Source organism: Manis pentadactyla, chromosome 4, assembly GCF_030020395.1.
Source record: "Manis pentadactyla isolate mManPen7 chromosome 4, mManPen7.hap1, whole genome shotgun sequence".
NCBI lineage: Eukaryota > Metazoa > Chordata > Mammalia > Pholidota > Manidae > Manis > Manis pentadactyla.
Window position 1 is genome coordinate 6,334,904 of NC_080022.1, and position 16,939 is coordinate 6,351,842.

Consider the following 16,939-nt stretch of genomic DNA (forward strand, 5'->3'; position numbering starts at 1 on the left):
TTTGTTATTTGGAGAGTAAATATGGGTTAAGATGTGTATGGCTGCTGAGGCGACAGGGGATGATGGTTTGTGGTGCATCGACTTGACTAGAGTTCTATAGTCTATGAATCTAGGTATTACTGTGAAGCTCTATTGCCACTAATTATCATTAAAGCCGCTCATCAGTTGACTTTAAATAGGAATTATCCCGGAATACCTGGGTTGGCCCAACTTCATCAATTGGAAGGTCTTAAGAGCAAGGCTTTGAGGTTTCCCCAGAAATCCTGTGCCCACAGTCCTGTCCTGGTCATCTTCCCTCTGACTGCTCTAGGGATCCTCAGAGAAGCCAATTCCCTGTGATAAAATCTCCTAATATACACCTACTGGTTCTACTTCTTGGGTTAAGGACTGATAAGAGATAAGCAATGAATAAAAATGTTCACAAAGGGGCCTCTCAGACCCCTGTGGCAAGGTGTTAAAACAGCTCAAGAGACTCAGATCGAATTACCTTAGGAGAAGAAAAAGCAAATGCTAGTAAAACATCAGATCTCTTCATAGGCCAGAGAGCAACCGGCAGCTCACCTCTTGCTTTTCAATGAACGCAGTGCCTGCATCTGGGCTTGCACCTAGTGGGTGGCAACGGGGCCAAAGGCACTACGGTCGGAACTGTCAGTAAATATGGGGCCTGTTATGGTGCCTCCCTCAGGAAAATGGCGAGGACAAGTGAAATAAGCCAGCACACCACATACACTGGCTCCTTCTGTGGCAAAGCCAAGGTGAGGAGCTGAGCTGCGGGGATCTAGCTGTGGTTCCTGCACAAAGGTGCACCTGCAGAACCACGTCTGCAGCCACCAGACAGAGGGACCTGAAAGACCAGAAGAACCACCACGTGAATCATTGCTGGACAATAAACAGGTTAATTATGTAACCAAAATAAAAACACCCCCCCAGCTCCTTTCTCTAAGTGAACTTTCTGCAGTGATTCTGCCTGCCCTGCCCAACACAGGGGCATTGCTGGGAGCACCTGGAAGGTTGGGGAAAATAAGGAATGGAATTAATTCTCATCTGTCTACATAAAGCTCCAGGACCCTCCAGATGCCCTCCTACCTCGACAGAGCTGTCTTTTAACCACCTGCTTACTGCTTCCCCTGGGGACAGAAAGCCTACATGCTAGCTTGCTGCGGATGGTTTGCTCTATTCTGACAGCCCCTCTGGCTCCCACAATTATATGGTCACATGACTGAGACGCCAGGCTCCCTGTAATAGCTCTGCATTTGCATTTTCTCCCTGACAAGACATCTCAACTTAAAGTCATGCCGACTCCTGGCACTGACCCATCTTTGTGCGAGGGACACGGCACCCCTGCTCCTCACCGTTGCCCAGACTGCCCTTCCCAGACATAGCAGTATCCCCACCTTGTCCCTTTTTGCTATGACACATAACCTCTAGCTCTTGCAGGCCTGTACCCTAACTACAATGCTCTACGCACACTCTACACATGGGGATGGTCAGACCCACAGACTGTACACACGTGCACACAGAAAATTCCTACGGATCATTGAGGCCTTTTTATTTTGCACACAAAACCACTGGGGACCTTGCCTGTGGACACCTTGGAGATAACAGCAAGAGAAACACGGCCCTGGACACTTGGTGGGAAGCAAGGTGGGGAATAATGCTCTGGGCCAATCACATGATTACAGAGCTAGGGTTTCCAGCAGGTTTCAGGCAGTCGAGCGTGGCTTCTGCAGCAGTTCTAAGGAAGCAGTGAGGTCACAGGGAGGGGGCGGGCTGGCAACTACTGGAGGCCTGAGAGGATCGGCTGGGGGCCTCAAGCTGCCCACGTGGACATCAGGAGCACAGGTCTAATAGGCCAACTAGGGACTGCAGGGCTGAGGGGCTCACTGCCCAGAGATCACTTGGCAAGCGGGTTTCTGAAGCTCCTGCCGGCAAACTTAGCCTTGCTGCCCAGCTCCTCTTCAATTCTTGGGAAGAAAGATGGGGAGGGGGAGGGAAAAAGAAGTCAAATCCTGACTCCTGTGGCCCCGTTTCCCCCCCAGAGATGAGGTCAAGGCCACACCTCCTCCAAATCGAGAGCCCAGCACCTGCCCACCTTATTCTCCAACCCTCTGAATGTGATCTCCTCACAGACAGGCACAGAAGAGCGCCCAGCTCTCCTCACCCGCCCGGCTGTCCACCTGCTGCCCCCTGGCCCCAACCCATGCTTCTGAAGGACAGAGTGCACGAAATGTCAAGATGCTGATTCTTGAAAGATAAACCAAAACCCCCAAACTTTGTAAATAAAAGGACAGCCTAATTTCAACAACTAAGTGGCATGGGGAGAAAGGAGGGAACCTGTTACTGTGAACTCTAGTTCTTGATGTCAAAATGAAGGAAGGAAGGGCTGAAGCAAGTGCCTGGGACAGGCAGGAGAGATGGAATAAACAGCCTTGGTATTGTTATCACAGAATTACTGCTCATCTTGGGCACTATCGTGGTAGAGTGGTTCTGTTAAAAAATACAAGGAAATCTCCAACTGAAAGACATATACACAAAGGCAATTATAGGTGACATCACTATATGACTGGAATCCGCTTTAACATTCTCCAGCTAACAAAAAGTGCGGTGTAAAGGGACAACCCATACAGGAGTGTCAACAACTTCTATCTGGGTGACAAGGAAAGGGCACGTGTCCTACTCTTCACTGTTTTTATTTGCTTGAAATGTCCCAGGATAAAATGTGCAGGGACCATGTGGGAGGACTTAACGAATGCACGCTCCCTTCCCCAAGACAGAAGAAAGGACCAAGTACCCTCACCTTCCCCCACCTGCCTGGATGCCTGAGCTTCCCAACAACACCCTGAGACAGAAAGGGGGACCAGGATAACCAACGACACCCTGCTGCTGGGCTTTGGCTATTTCCTTCCTTTCTCTGAGCCCTGGTTTTCTTGTCAACAAGGAAAATTAGACAATAACTAAGGCTTCCTTGCAGCTCTAAAAAAGTTATGATTAAATTGTCCAAGGGGCAGCCTGTCCCCTCTCCCACCATTAGATGGCAGCACAGTGTAGTGTGGGCCCCTGTGTTGGGGCAACACTGCAGGGAGCCTTGATTGGGCTCTCTGGCCACTTCTCCCAACCTAACATGCTTAGGCCGGGGACCCCCAGCCCCTGCCCCCACCCAGTGCAGGCATCCTCTTTACCTGAGGATCTGATTGTACTTGGCCAAGCGCTCGGATCGGCAAGGTGCACCTGTCTTGATCTGGAAGAAAACAGAGGCCGAGTTTGCTTGTTGTGGACACCCAATCTCTGTGGGCATCTTGGGAAGGACTGGGTGCCACAGGAAGAGACAATTTCTTCAGGAGGGTCTCTGACCTTAGGAGGGAGGGGAACAAAGGACCCCAACTCGACCCTGTCCCTCTGGGTTCTATGGTCAGGAACCTGAGGTCAGTGGGAAGGACCACTTCCCACCCCACGGAGTGCTTACCTGCCCAGTGCACAGCCCCACCACCAGGTCAGCGATGAAGGTGTCTTCGGTCTCCCCGGAGCGATGTGACACCATGACGCCCCACCCATTGGACTGGGCCAGCTTACACCTGCAAGCCGGGAGGCGACCCAGGGTCGTGATCACATTTTCCAGGCCCGACAACAGCGGCCGCCCTGCTGGTGCCTTGGCCCACGTCCCCAGCAGGAGCCGAGACAGCTGTCAAGCATTTAGACAACACGGCACCTCCCACCCTCTGAACTCCATGGTCCGAGGACCTTCTCAGCCCTCTAGTGTGTGGAGACCTGGCTCAGCCTCCTCAGGGGACAGAGGCTTGTCTCCTGACAGTGCCTGACTGACATGTCCTCATGACATTAAATGACGAGTCTGGGGCCACAAAGGGGTAGGATTAGACCACAAGTGCCCAATGCCCTAGGCCCCCTGGTGCCATCACTTACTTTAAAGGCCACCTAGAGTACAAACTTGAAACCCCATGACAGTTCGTCAGAAGGGCTCCCTGCACCCAAGGAGCTGCTGCTCAGATGTGGTCCCTGCACTGAGAGCCACCCGCCGAGGGCACTCACGCCTGGAGAGACTCGGTCACGGAGCCGATCTGGTTCACTTTGAGCAGGAGGCAGTTGCACGACTTCTCGCCCACAGCCTTGGAAATCCTCTTCGGGTTGGTCACCGTGAGATCATCGCCCACCACCTGGATCCCTGCACTGGCAGTGAACTTCTGCCAGGCCTCCCAGTCATCCTGGTCAAAGGGGTCTTCAATAGACACCACTGAGGGGAGAGGAGCACCATGGTTCATCAGGGCAACCCTCCTGTCTGCTAGGTGGCACGTCCCCTGCCTGGCCTCACCCTCACATATGGGACCGCAACAGCTCCTCGACTGATGTCATGGAAACACTCAGCCGTACCGACCTACTCCTGTGACTGGGCATGACCGCCACCTGCGATCTTGAGACCCTGCAGTGACTAAGCAGGAAACTGACCTGCTCAGGGTGGTTTGAATTTAGTGCCACCAAGAACAGGAACAGAGCTGTGGACGCAGAGGGTGAAGACCTGGGTTTGCGTCTTGGCTCCTTGAGCAAGTTAGTTACCCTGGTGGTTAGATGGAGGGACACAGTCAGACCTCCTGCTCTACTGGGTTTGCTGAGTGCCACTGGGCAAGGTACCAGCCCAGCCCGTGCCACAGCTTCCCCTCCTACTAGGGGGTATTAGCAGTCCCTACTCTGTGTTTGTTAAGGGGCGGGCAGAGCCCAGAGCCCAGCTCACAGGAGACGGAACACACTGGCACTTCTGGTTCTCAAGGCTGGCTTCCCCACCGTCCTCACAGAGCCAGGACTGCGTTTGCCCAGGAGGCTGTTGTGATAGTGACAGAAGGTGATCACATTTTGCAAATGACTCATCACACAAAGCCACAGCTGGCTGGCCCTGACGAACCATCTCCTGGCCCCTCTGCTGCACCAAGGCCCTGTGTGAAGCCCCCATAGGCTGTCTGCACCTGAGCTTGAAAAGCCCCTGGCAGGGGGCGTGTGTGGCCTATGCCCCGTACCCACCCTCACGGCTGTAGCCGTCATCGGCCAGCCGTGTGCAGCAGCTGCCCTCATGCACGCCAGCCGCTGGAGAAGGGGCCCCTCCGGGGGCGCTCACCTGGGTAGTCCTTGATGAAGGACTTGTACAGGTTGCCCAGCTCATCAGGTGTGATGTACCTCCTGGGGTCATCGGGGGACTTGAAGTCCAGGTCATACTTCCCTGACCTGAAGAACTCAGAGGCAGCGACATCCATGCCAATGACAACCTTATCGGTGTAGCCGGCTTTCCCGATGGCATTCTTCAGCAGCTCCAGGGCTGGAAAAAGATGACAGCAAGTTTGGGAACGACAAAGGGAGAGAGAAACTTCCATTAACAGTTGCTAAATGGGAACCACACATAACAGAGAGACCAAGAGGCGCTCTGGCCCCACCACCTGTGCCAACAGTAACACTTCTCTCTACTCTGGGGCAAGAAACCATTGCTCAGGGCCCTAGTAAGTCAACAAAGGGGAATTCAGTCTTGACTCTAAGAGGCCTTCTCAGTGACAAATGCCCTAACATTTAGCAGCAGGAACAGCTGCGCTGGCCAGAATACAGTCACAGTGACCAGCTGGGTCAGCGGTCCCGAGGAACAGGCTTTCAGGGGGGCCTGTTCTAGGCTGGGATCCAAGAGGGAGCCCTGGACGGCGAGGCCCTGCCTCCAGGCCCAGGGTCGGGGGTCTGTCTCACCAAGACACTTGGCTCCTGTTTTGCACCAAAGATCCCTAAGCTCTGAGGTTAAACCCTGTGAAAGGGCCATTTCTGGTGGGTCAAAATGTCAGAACAGCAGCAATTCCACACGGTTGATGCAAAGAGTAGGATGGATATTTCCTTTCACTCATTGCCCTTGAAGGCAACAAAATGTTTCCTTCTAGAACACCAACTCAGCTGTGATTTCTTGTCCCCAGGCTTTCCATGCCCTCTACTCAATTCTCACATTTAATTCTGGGCCTGATTCAAAAGCAAAACCAAGCTGTGTAAGCACTACTGTGGATGAATGACTAAATCAGTTTTGGTCACAGTCCTGAACAAATGGCATCTCTGAGCAGAGATTTCAAACCTTTGTCATTGCAAGATGGAGTAAGAATACAAGAGGAATAAACTGCCTCCCTAGGCCCCACCATCCAGCCTAAATTTAATCATCAGGCCATTCAGAGGTCAAATAAATAATGAAATTCCTTGTTATCTTAAAAGAAAAAAAACACAAAGCCCTGGCTCCCATATCCCCTCCCAGAACTTGCTTGCTGTGTTTTGCACTTTAACACTTGATGAATGGAAGGTGTCCAAGAACCACAGTTCCCGGGGCAGGTGTGGCTGACCCGCCAACAGAGTGGGGTTCAGTGTGGCACACCGTGGGGATTCCCGTAGACCTTTACCTTCTTTATTTTCCAGGATGTTAGGTGCAAACCCGCCTTCATCCCCCACATTGGTGGCATCTTTTCCGTATTTCTCCTTGATGACATTCTTCAGGTTATGGTAAACCTCCGCTCCAATGCGCATGGCTTCCCTAAAGTTCGCTGCACCAATAGGCAGGATCATGAACTCCTGCATGGCCAGCTTGTTGCCAGCGTGAGAACCACCGTTGATGACATTGAAAGCCTAGGGAGAGACAGAGGAGTATGGCAGCTGGCCCCGAGAATCCCACTGAACACAAGCCCCCCATGCCCAACCATGCGGATCACAGATGAGGCCCTGAGTGGCTATGAAATGCTCCCCAGGCCTCTCTGTAGTCATTACCAATACTGTCCTGAGCACCGGCAACCTTCTCAACAAATGCACACAACCCAACAAGGCCAGTGTGACTTTTACCTTGAGCACCGCCCCCCACTATCAACAATAAAGGATGCTGGATGCAGGAAAGTCAAGTCACTTGTTTAAGGTCACTCTTAGCAAGTAGCCTAAGATTCCTTTGCAGCAAAGACCTCTAGACCCTAGTCATATACCCACCACACCGGGAGAGTCATACATGGGTGAGATGAAGATGTGGGATGCTTGGGTCACGAGAAATCTAGCACTACCAACTGCTCACTTGGGAAGTTCAAAGAAGCTACTCACTGGAACTGGCAGGATGACCTCGGAATTGCCAGCCAAGTCAGCGATATGGCGGTAGAGGGGTACCCCCTTCTCAACAGCTCCAGCCTTGCAGACAGCCAGTGACACACCCAGAATGGCATTTGCACCAAACTTAGCTAGAATAGAACAGAAGAGTGCAATGAAGGTTATTTCTTCCTCGCTGATCTTCCTCCTGCTGGCTTCTAGCCTGCACCCCAGGCTGCAGTACACCTTGGAGGGTATTCTGAACCCCCTCCCCTCTCATCATTATCTACTCCCCATGTTCACCCTAGGAATGCAAACAGTGTTCCATATAGACTCATCTTTTTCAAGAGAAAGCCCTTTCCTTGGTCTCTGGAACTCTGGCAAATTCCACAAATTGCTTGATTATAAAGCACAAGGCTCTTCTGAGCAACCCGTACACACACTGTCACCCAGTTGTGCTCCTGATATTTGAAAATGTGATTTATTAAGGTGGGGCAAGGAAACCAGAAGAGACCATAGGTGGTCACACAGTTCATCAACTGGGACAAGACCTCTCCCCAGAGGCTCACAAGGTCACGAGGACACAAGGCCACCTTCACCAGCAGTCCACCTCAGGCCACTCACATTTATTTTCCGTCCCGTCCATCTCAATCATCAGTTTGTCAATCTTCTCCTGTTCCACGACGCTCAGCTTCTACAGGGAGAAGGAAGGACAAGCCACTGGGGAGGCAGCAGTGCCACTGCGCATGACCTCTGCTTTCCTGCCATGGAGCCGAGCAAACTTTGGAACTGTGCAAAGTCCCAATCAGCTCCGTGTCCTACATTTGTTTGGCTGGCAAAAGGGGGGAAACTCAAAGAGAAAATGGGGAGACACAGAACTGCCCAGACTTGCTTTAAGTTTCAGGCATTTCCCTGAGCCCCAGGGAGCCAACGGTGACATATCTAAGACTTGGTCCTTGCGTCACAGGGGCCAGTCTACTGAGGGAGTCCAAAGTTACACTATGCCAAAGACGACCACCTGGTACGTGCTCAGGAGGGTCTTGCCACAAAGCAGCGTGACTCGTGGGGCAATAAATAACTGATGGAACTCATTGTTCACTCCCGCGAGCCGCACCCTTCAGAGGTAAGTCACACTGCCACCACTCGTGGCTCTCCTCAGTGACAGCAAATTCCATCATCTGATGGGGGAGACGATTTCTGTGGGTGTTCCCAAATCATTTAACAGAACGGTGACTGGTCAAAACTGAGTATTTTTGGTGAGTGTGCAAAGTAGTAAACTGGTGCCTTAAAAACTGGCTCAAAGTGATTTAACAATTGGCATTACCTTTAAAAGTCACAAAAATCAATGACGTGTTATTTTATTTATAATATTATTTGTATAAAAACTAAACCATGATTAGCAGTCACCCCAGCAAACCGCCGGTGGCCACCCCTCATTGAGAGAGACTGAGGCACGTTCACCCCAGAGGAAGGAACGTGTCCAGGAAAGCCCTGCTCATTGCATTTGTCCCCCAGGTCAGGGCACCAAGGCACCAAGGCCGGGGTGGTGACGGTGCCTGGGAGACGGCACAGCAGCCATGAGAAACTTCGTCCAGGGATCAATTAGAGGGCCACGCAGGCCGGGCCCCAGTAAGCACTCTGGGAGACAAACAGCAGAGGAGCCCGTGGGCCCTGGCATGCAGGAGTTCCGGGAGGGGAGACTCCATCGAAGGAGAACAGGACAGGAGGCTGGGGCTGGGTTTCGGCCTTGAGACGGCTTCTCTAGCCAGGGGTTTTCAAATCCGTCCTGTCCGGGCTGGCGCCAGTTACAGGAGGGCGGAAGGGAGGCTGAGACAAAGCTGTTGAGTAGGCTGCACACTTGGGTCCAGCCCTACTTCACCAATAGCCACTCTCCTTTTATCTGTTAGACAAACCAAGGCTCCAAGTTTTATTTACTAAGAGTTTCACTGTTTAAAAAACTCAGCAGAAATATAGTAATTCCATAGTTCACAAAGAGTCAGTGTGTCCCATGGATACTACAGTCAAAACCCTTGAGAGCCACTCTTAAAATCTGGATCTTAACTTCCCTAAGTTTAAGATAGCTGGAGGGGAAAATCAAGGCTCTAAGACAGTCTCCTGTCCCTGTCATCCAATCCCATGCATTGTTAGATGTGGACACACAGGCTGAGGGGGGTTAGAAAAGGCAAAATTATCCTCATGCTTTACAGGGAATCCAATCGGTGTCTCTAGCTCTCAGAATAAGCTCTCCCATACACAGAAGGCCCCTGGCCTGGAAGACACTCTGGTGGCATCAACACATTAGTTAACAAAAGGCAGGTCCTACCTTGCTAATCAGGGCAGGTGCAATAGTTTTATTGATGTGCTCAACAGCCTTTGAGACACCTAGAAGGAACAATCAAATCAAATTACCAACATTAATGAAAAACAGGCTTGAGCAGCACTGCTGGAGATGAGCCCAGATATGCGGAAGCCCACCAAGAGCATGATGGGACCTCCTTCAACCCCCTCTCTCTAGCCCTCAGGATCAAGGACTTCCTGGCCCAGTCTGAGCGCTCTTACCTAGGACCCCCAAGGGTTAGAGCCACACACAGAACCACCGCCTCAGAAAACCTGCAGGGAGGTTAGTTGGCAAGACCATGCACTGGAAATGCCAGCTGCAGAAACTGAAGGATGTCCGATGTATTACCTGTGTGCACAAGGCTGGTGCCAGGAACTCATTAATATACTTAACAGGTCTGGAGACGCCTGACCAGCAGAGATGGACAGAGAAGGAAAAAGACAGACTCAGAAGAGCAGGCCGTGAAGGACGCTGAGTTGGAGAGAGGAGAGAGGGGGGGCGGGAGGGTTCTGCAGGGTCCAGGGGCTCACCCTTGTCACAGGCACAGCTCAGCTCTGCCTCAGACGAGCACCGCCCGGGGCCGAGGGCCAGTGTGGGGCAGGTCCCTTGTGGAACTCTAGGCAAGACTGAAAACACTGCCCTCTACAGCATAACAGCTGACCGCAGGCCCAGGGTTTCCAACCTTATTTCACTGTTGCCCCCACCCCCATGGCGTTTTTAGATTTCCCTACTCGCTCTCCCCTGAAAATGTCCTCGTACAGATACACTACAGATCTGTTTACACACTGGCCCTTTGCAGGGCCCTAAACCGTGTTTAAAACTGAGTTTTTTTTCCTCCCCGCAACAACTAGTTTCTGCCCCCAGAAGGGTGACTGCCCCTGTTGGGAATGCCTGGTCTACCCCACCTCATGTGGCTGCACAGGTTCCATCTATAGGAAGGTGGATAAAATTAAAGTTCCTGTGGCTAGGATTCTCACCTGGCCCTAGTTGGCCAGCTCACTACCCACGTGTGGGCAAATAATACATTGCTATTGACTCTATATAAAGAGCTCCGCCCAGTGCTCTGGGCAACATGGTGGCATGGCTGTAAGGCTGCAGGAGAGCAGAGCAGAGGCTGCAGTGGTGGCAGCACCAAGGACAGAGCCAGAGACCAGCTTGCTGCATACAGATTTGCTCTGAGTGAACAGGATTCTAGTGATTGACCTGCCACCATGGAAATAAAGTTGGGTATAACCTTTCACTCCAAGAAAGTTCTACTGTCATTTCTTTGGTCACACTGAATCCATAGTGAACTTGCCCGGGGCTGAAACCCATTGGCAAGACAGTTGCAAACACAAACAAGTTTATCTGCAGATAGCTCACCAGAGATTGACTCTGCCACAGTGGTGCTTCTGTGAATCCATCAACAGAAAGATCAAACTAAGACTAACCTGTAGGTCACCATTAACAGTGAGCCATTAGATAGACCTTCTAGATACTTTCCTTCTCTGAAACCAGGCCCTTGAAGAGAGCTGATGGCTTCAAAGACCCACAGGGCCCTCCTGGGAGAATGGCAAGGCTTTTTGTTAGTTTAGTAACATGTGTTCTTATCCTTAGGGCCCTGGCCTGAGGAGTTTTTCACAGAACGGAGACAAACCAGAATACAAGTATTAAAACTCCTGCCCGAGTTTACAGGCTTAGGAACACTCGGCTCAATAAGCCAACAATCCCACGTGGGGGGTCCATGAGCACCAGCAACACTGTGGGCCAAACCAGGCGTTTGCCTCCCTCAAGTACAGATCCCAAGGAGGGTGGGAGACTGGCCGCGCCAGGTCAGGAGCAGGGAAGGAGGTGTGGGAGACATGTTGCAACCACGCTCTGGACGCAGGTGCAGGTCCCAACCCTTACCTTTCCCCATGTAGCGTGTCTTATCATTGTCCCGGAGCTCCAGGGCCTCATAGATGCCAGTTGAGGCACCACTGGGCACAGCAGCTCTGAAGAGACCTAGATGTCGAGGGAGGGAGGGGAAAAATCATTAACGATTAGGAAACAGTTACAGCCCTTGCCCCAGGACAGCCCGCTCACAGATGGCATTGCCATTAGGAAACAATCACTTCCTTCCAGCAACTGGGAGGTTCAGACGGTCTGTTCTTCCTGCCTCTCACATTTTTATGATTCTGCAATGCAGAACCTACAGAAAAGCTGGTGAACTTCTCTAGTTTAAAAAAAAGGCTTTATAGCAGAGCTCAAATTGTTATGTGTACACACATTACCTGGAGCTCTTGTTAAAATGCAGATCCCCCAATGGGGGTAGGTGGGGGGCGTTTAACAAGCTCCCAGTTGGTGCCCTGCATCTGGCCTGCTGGACTACCCACCACTCTCCCAGCAGTGCTGCTCCACAGAAGCACAGTGTAAGTCACTTAGGGGACTTAGGATGTTCTAAGAGCTACGCTGAAGATAAAACAGTAAAAACAGGTATCTTATTTAACCCAATATATAAAAATATTATCATTTTAACGTGTAATCAACTAAAACACTATTTCAGACAGTCCAGCTCTAAAGCACTGTTGCTAAGTTACCCTTAGGAAACCGAGATCATTCAAGTTTTGGCTCAAGAGGAATTTCTACAGCTTGTATGTTTCAGTTTAGGCAGTGGTAAAAATGCTGTTTTGAGGGTTCTCTGCATAATAGGAAGCCAGGAGACAGGATAGATTGGGTGAAGAAAGGAATAAAGACAATACAGGTGCAGTTTAATAACACTAAAACACAACTAAGCATCGCACCAGGCAGTCTAGCAGATATAAAAACCAGCCATATGGCTAAACCTATACTGTGAAACAAAGTAAATGGCAAATCTTAGACAAGGGCAGTGTCAAGAAAGGAACTGCAGAGATCTGGTTACACAGGGCAGATGGGGTTAGGGGAGCAGGAAGTATAGGCAGCCTCCTGAATCTATTTTAAACTGTAAGGAATTTCCCCATCTGTGGGTGTGAAGAACTAGTGGGTGTGTGGAGGTGAAGGAAAATGAACAAAGGGAAAAACCCAACCAGGTATTTTAACAAATGATCTACCAGTAGGCCTGCATCTGCGTCACTGCAGGGACTGAGCGGGCGTCAGGACCCATGTGCCTGTCGCAGGCCCTGGACTAGCTGAACACCCGAAGGGAGCAAGGGCAGTCCTCGTGTAAACTAGGCCACTGGGTGGTGATGGGCTGACACTGGCTGGACAGTCACAAATGACCCACGCTGGGGGGTAAGCTGTGCATGTGTGGAGGAAGTGGGAACTCTAACTTTTGCTTAGTTTTGCTGTGAATCGAAAACTGGTCTAAGAAATAAATTCTAAGAAAGAACTAATAAAAGGCTCCCAACAAATCCATGATTTCCTGTTTTCTGAAACAGATTTGAGCACGAGAGAAGGTTCCATTTGCTTAAATTTTGAAAAATAGTCATTTTAAATTGTTTTAAAGAAAATGCCCCCTCCCAACAACTTTCTAGTTAGTGTTCTCAGACCTTTTTTCACCGTTTGAAGTTCAATTTCCAAGTGGAAAAGGTTCACCCTCTAAGCAAGCTGATCTTGTGAGATGAAATTCTCAGCATCTTCTGAGAACCCAAGGTATTAGCCATAAGGCACAGGCTCAGAAGCAACCCAGCTCAGAGAGTACCCGTCACAGCAAGTAACCACAGGCAGAACACTGAGACTTCTGCAAACCAAGGGGCCTTCTTTTCCTGGGCAAGGGGGAGGGGAGGGCAGGAAGGGAAGGGCTGCAGGTTCTCGTGCCAGGCCTGTGATTCAGACCCTGACTCAGCTCTGACCAGCAGGCCTGTGAGCCCCGCACCACTGCCTGAAGCAACTTTTCCAACCTCACCCACTAGGTCTATTTAGAAAATAGCTGAGACACTGCTGGAACCAACACAGGGCTACAGGAGCATCAGATTTTTGTTAAGTAATAAAAGGGGGGAGTTATAACAGTCCCCATTCTATTCTTCCATGTGGGCAAACTCCTCCTAGGGGGATGTAAAACCAGGTAAAAACAACAGCCTCTGAAATGTCCCAACACCCCGAAAAAAAAATGTCCGACCCTTGGTTTAGAGTCATTTCAGGAAACAAAGACATGAGCGCTGCTCACACACTCGCACTCCCCTAATCTCCTTCCTTTCCAGGGGAGGCAGAGCTATCCTATCTATCACACCCCATCTGCTTATGTGGCCATAGCAAGCTGTGAAGCACAGGTGTGAGGGTCCCTCCCCTACCTCACTGACCACAGGCGACCTGTTTTCTGTTTTAAATATCAAGAAGCATAAAGACAAGGACTCCAAGCCTTGCAACCCCCCACCCCCCTACTCCAGGGAAGGAACCACTGCCTATTTGCACATGCAGACCAGAAAGGCTTTTTTAATAATGGACTTTTTCGTGCCTAAGGCTCTGTCATCTTAAGTTTTAGAAGTTGGAGTGTGGTAGAAGGAACTACAGAAGCAAACGTGGCACATACCTTTGCTGGTGTAGAGGTCCACCTCAACAGTGGGATTCCCACGAGAGTCGAAGATTTCTCTGGCATGGACCTTGAGAATAGACATGGTGACTCTCTGTGGGGAAAGAGTTCATATTTTCCATCAACCACAATGCAGCCTTGGCTCATTCATTCAAGGGATTGCTCCTCAAGATCCCTAGGCTAGGAAGAACCTGCACTGGACCGAATACTGGTTGTAGGAAGGCTGCCGAGAGAGAAAGCCTGCTGGAAAGCAGTGAGAGTTGTTCCTACAGAAGCAGGTTGGGCCCAGCTCTTCAAGGCCTCAAACCCTAGTATCTCAGGTCTTGTCCTATAAACACAGAAAGCCTGAAAATGTGTGCCAGGGAGAAACCAAATCCAACAAGAAAAATTAATGTGTTGCTCGTATGAAGAATGGCTAAAGAGGCTGTTATCATTTGTTACCTATGAGGGTTGGCATGGGAATGAAAAGGAACTAAGTCAGGACCAAGGGGACACGAAAGTCACAAGCAAACCCATCTAAGGCCAAAGTGGGTAAGGGGCCCAGAAGGAAACCAGGACGCAGGCCTGGTGTGCAGTGAAAAGTGAATCGAAAGCTGGGGGCATCATCTAGTTAAACTTGAGGCAGCAGTAGGATGTAAACTGGTAGCTATCGGATACTCAGGATTTTGAGTGTGGTGGCCAGGTATGATCTCCGTGGTCTGTGCACTGTGATCTCTGCTGCTGCCCATTTCTGGGCCTTTCAAATTTCAGAGTACTTGAGTCATTAGCAAGACAGGACATGCCAGTAACGACATTTAACTTGTATTTATTTCAACGGGCATTTTACCCCATTAAAAAAACTCAATAATGCGATTCCATAATTTATAACTATCTTTGAACACTAGGGTACTCCAAGGGAAGAAGCTTCTTTTGAAAACCCTTTAAAAAAAAAAAAAAGAGAAGAAAAAGACGACGACCTGTAGCTACATAGAGCAAGTCCTCAAAGAAAGCCCCTTTCTCACTCCCCACTCCCCTCAGAGACTAAGGAAGAAACTAACCGCACAATTTGTAAGGCTGAAGTGGATGAGAGGAATCGAATTAGTGTTCAGGAGCCATTATCTACCCGGGCTCCCCGCCAATATCTTTTCTGGAATGTTCTCAAGCAGCAAATATTTGGTTTTTTTTTTTTTTTTTAGTTTCAAAATTAGATACTGAAGTCACTTCTGTGGCTTTGTTATCTACGTAACAATGGAGTTTCATTCATTAGCCAGCAAAAAGATATCTAGTTTTTATCTACTATCTTACAAAAAAAGCAAATCTGTTTAAATCTACTTTTTAGTTTTAAAATTTTGGGATTTTGGCAAATTATATACTTGTGTAGTATTTCCATCACCCCAAAAGGCCCCTCAGGCTGTTACCCACCATAACCCCTACCCCCAGGCCACAACGTTTTACTTTACCAATTTGAGATGCACTTTGAAATATCTTCATTATGCTGCTTCAGCATAATTTTAAAATCTCGTTTTTTGTTTGGTTTCAGTGACGTAAGACAATTTAATCAACTTATTTCATGACGTGAAAATAAAATTCGACTTATTGTTAAACTGGATAGAAAAACTGTTCTCCATGGTCATTAAGGCTCAGGGAACACAGACAAGGAGGAAAGTTGGTCTGACAAGGAGGCTTCACAGTTTCTTATCTGCCTGGACTGACCCACTGGCCGGGGTCAGCGAGAGTGGACCGGGCAGTCAGGGCCCACGTGTGTCCCGGGGGCAAGTCAAGCCCGGGACCACACTGCCCAGAGAAGACCACATTGCAGGGAAGCTAAGAAAATTGTTTTCTTAAAGTACATCCTTCTTATGCTGGACCAGGGGCCGACTACTGGTGGCCAGCCCGGGGAGCCCGGAGCAGAGAGCGCCTGACCTGGGCGAAGAGGCCCGGAGGGATTTCCCAATTACCTAACGGCAAGGCTGCAGCCTGCTCAAAAATAAGCCCCTCCTTAAATTGTATTAGTCGCTTCTCACTCCGGAGCCGCCGAGCAGCAAGCTGAGGGCCCCCCCAACCCTCACTCCCCCGCGCGAAGCAGGGGCTGCTGGTGGGGGCGGGGGAATCGCGACTTCCTGGGCATCTGCTCATTCCCTGCCCCCTCCTCCATTTGGGAAGGACACCCGGGGTTAGGCCCGCGTCTCCCCTCCAGCCTTTCTCTCTCAACGCCTGAGGTCATACACGGCCCGCGGCTCTACTGCTGACCTCCCAGTGCAGTCAGGCGGCCCCGTAACTCCGGAATCACCCGCTGATCCGCACCTCGCACGCGCCGACCCGCCCTTCCACGTCCCCGCCTGACCCGGGGCACGCAGTCAGACGGACCGAAGTCCTGCAAGCCTGAGAGGCTAGTATGCCGCCCGCCTGGGCGTCTGCTCCGCAGCCACCCCCGGATTCCTTACCGCGCCAACGGATGTCCCCGCCCGGGAAAGAAGCACAGGGTGCTGCAAACACAGAGGGCAGACGAGGAGCTAAAAGGTCTGTGAGCTCCGAGTACCGCGAGCTGGTCTCCGCGCAGTCGGCCCCAGCTTCCTACCCAGTTCCGGTGGCCACGCCCACTTCCCGCCCCGGGCCCGCCCACTCCCGGGCCCATTCGCCATTGGCCCGGTGCGCCGTCACTCGGGTCCTCGCCTCCGGAGCGGGGCGGGGCTGCAACCTCCGCAGCCAATGTGCCCGGGACTGGGGTGCGACCACCCGGGGAGGTTGGGCGCGGGGTGGGGGGATCCGGACTTTCCCGCGGTCGTGTGTGAGCACGGATGAGACCGCGCCCCCGCTGTCCTTCGCTCTCGCCCGCTGCTGGGACCCCTGGCCGAAAGGGGCCTGTGGCGGCTGGTCCCCAGGGGAGGGGCGGGGCCGGGTGGGGCGGTGCGACGCGGCCGGCATGAGGGCTTCGTGCCCCGGCACGTACTCCGAGTCCCGCACGCCTGCAGCGTCTCCGGCGCCACACGTCAGGCCCCTGACCTTGCTGACGACCTCGCGGTCCGCCCTTTCCGGCCCATCCCGTCCCACAGCGTGGTACTGGAGACCCCGTACGG

The 16,939-nt window shown here is 51.3% G+C and overlaps 1 protein-coding gene across 3 annotated transcripts; it reads right to left on the reverse strand.

Annotated features, from left to right (window-relative positions):
* Positions 1-1,524: 1,524 nt before the first annotated feature.
* ENO1 (enolase 1) lies at positions 1,525-16,464 on the reverse strand. 3 transcript variants are annotated; one of them, XM_036925284.2, is made up of 12 exons: positions 16,307-16,464; positions 13,884-13,975; positions 11,303-11,398; positions 9,401-9,459; positions 7,702-7,771; positions 7,096-7,229; positions 6,417-6,639; positions 5,120-5,317; positions 4,045-4,246; positions 3,464-3,572; positions 3,180-3,238; positions 1,525-1,964 (listed from the first exon to the last, which is right to left on the reverse strand). In XM_036925284.2, the coding sequence occupies exons 2-12, from the start codon at positions 13,966-13,968 to the stop codon at positions 1,895-1,897; spliced, it is 1,305 nt and encodes a 434-aa protein (XP_036781179.1). In that variant the 5' UTR covers positions 13,969-13,975; positions 16,307-16,464; the 3' UTR covers positions 1,525-1,894. The 3 variants fall into 3 exon arrangements, with proteins under 3 accessions (XP_036781179.1, XP_036781180.1, XP_057355672.1); XM_036925285.2 differs by lacking the exon at positions 9,401-9,459 and adding an exon at positions 9,764-9,822; XM_057499689.1 differs by lacking the exon at positions 9,401-9,459 and having other exon boundaries at positions 13,884-13,977; positions 16,307-16,458.
* Between the last annotated feature and the right edge of the window lie 475 nt (positions 16,465-16,939).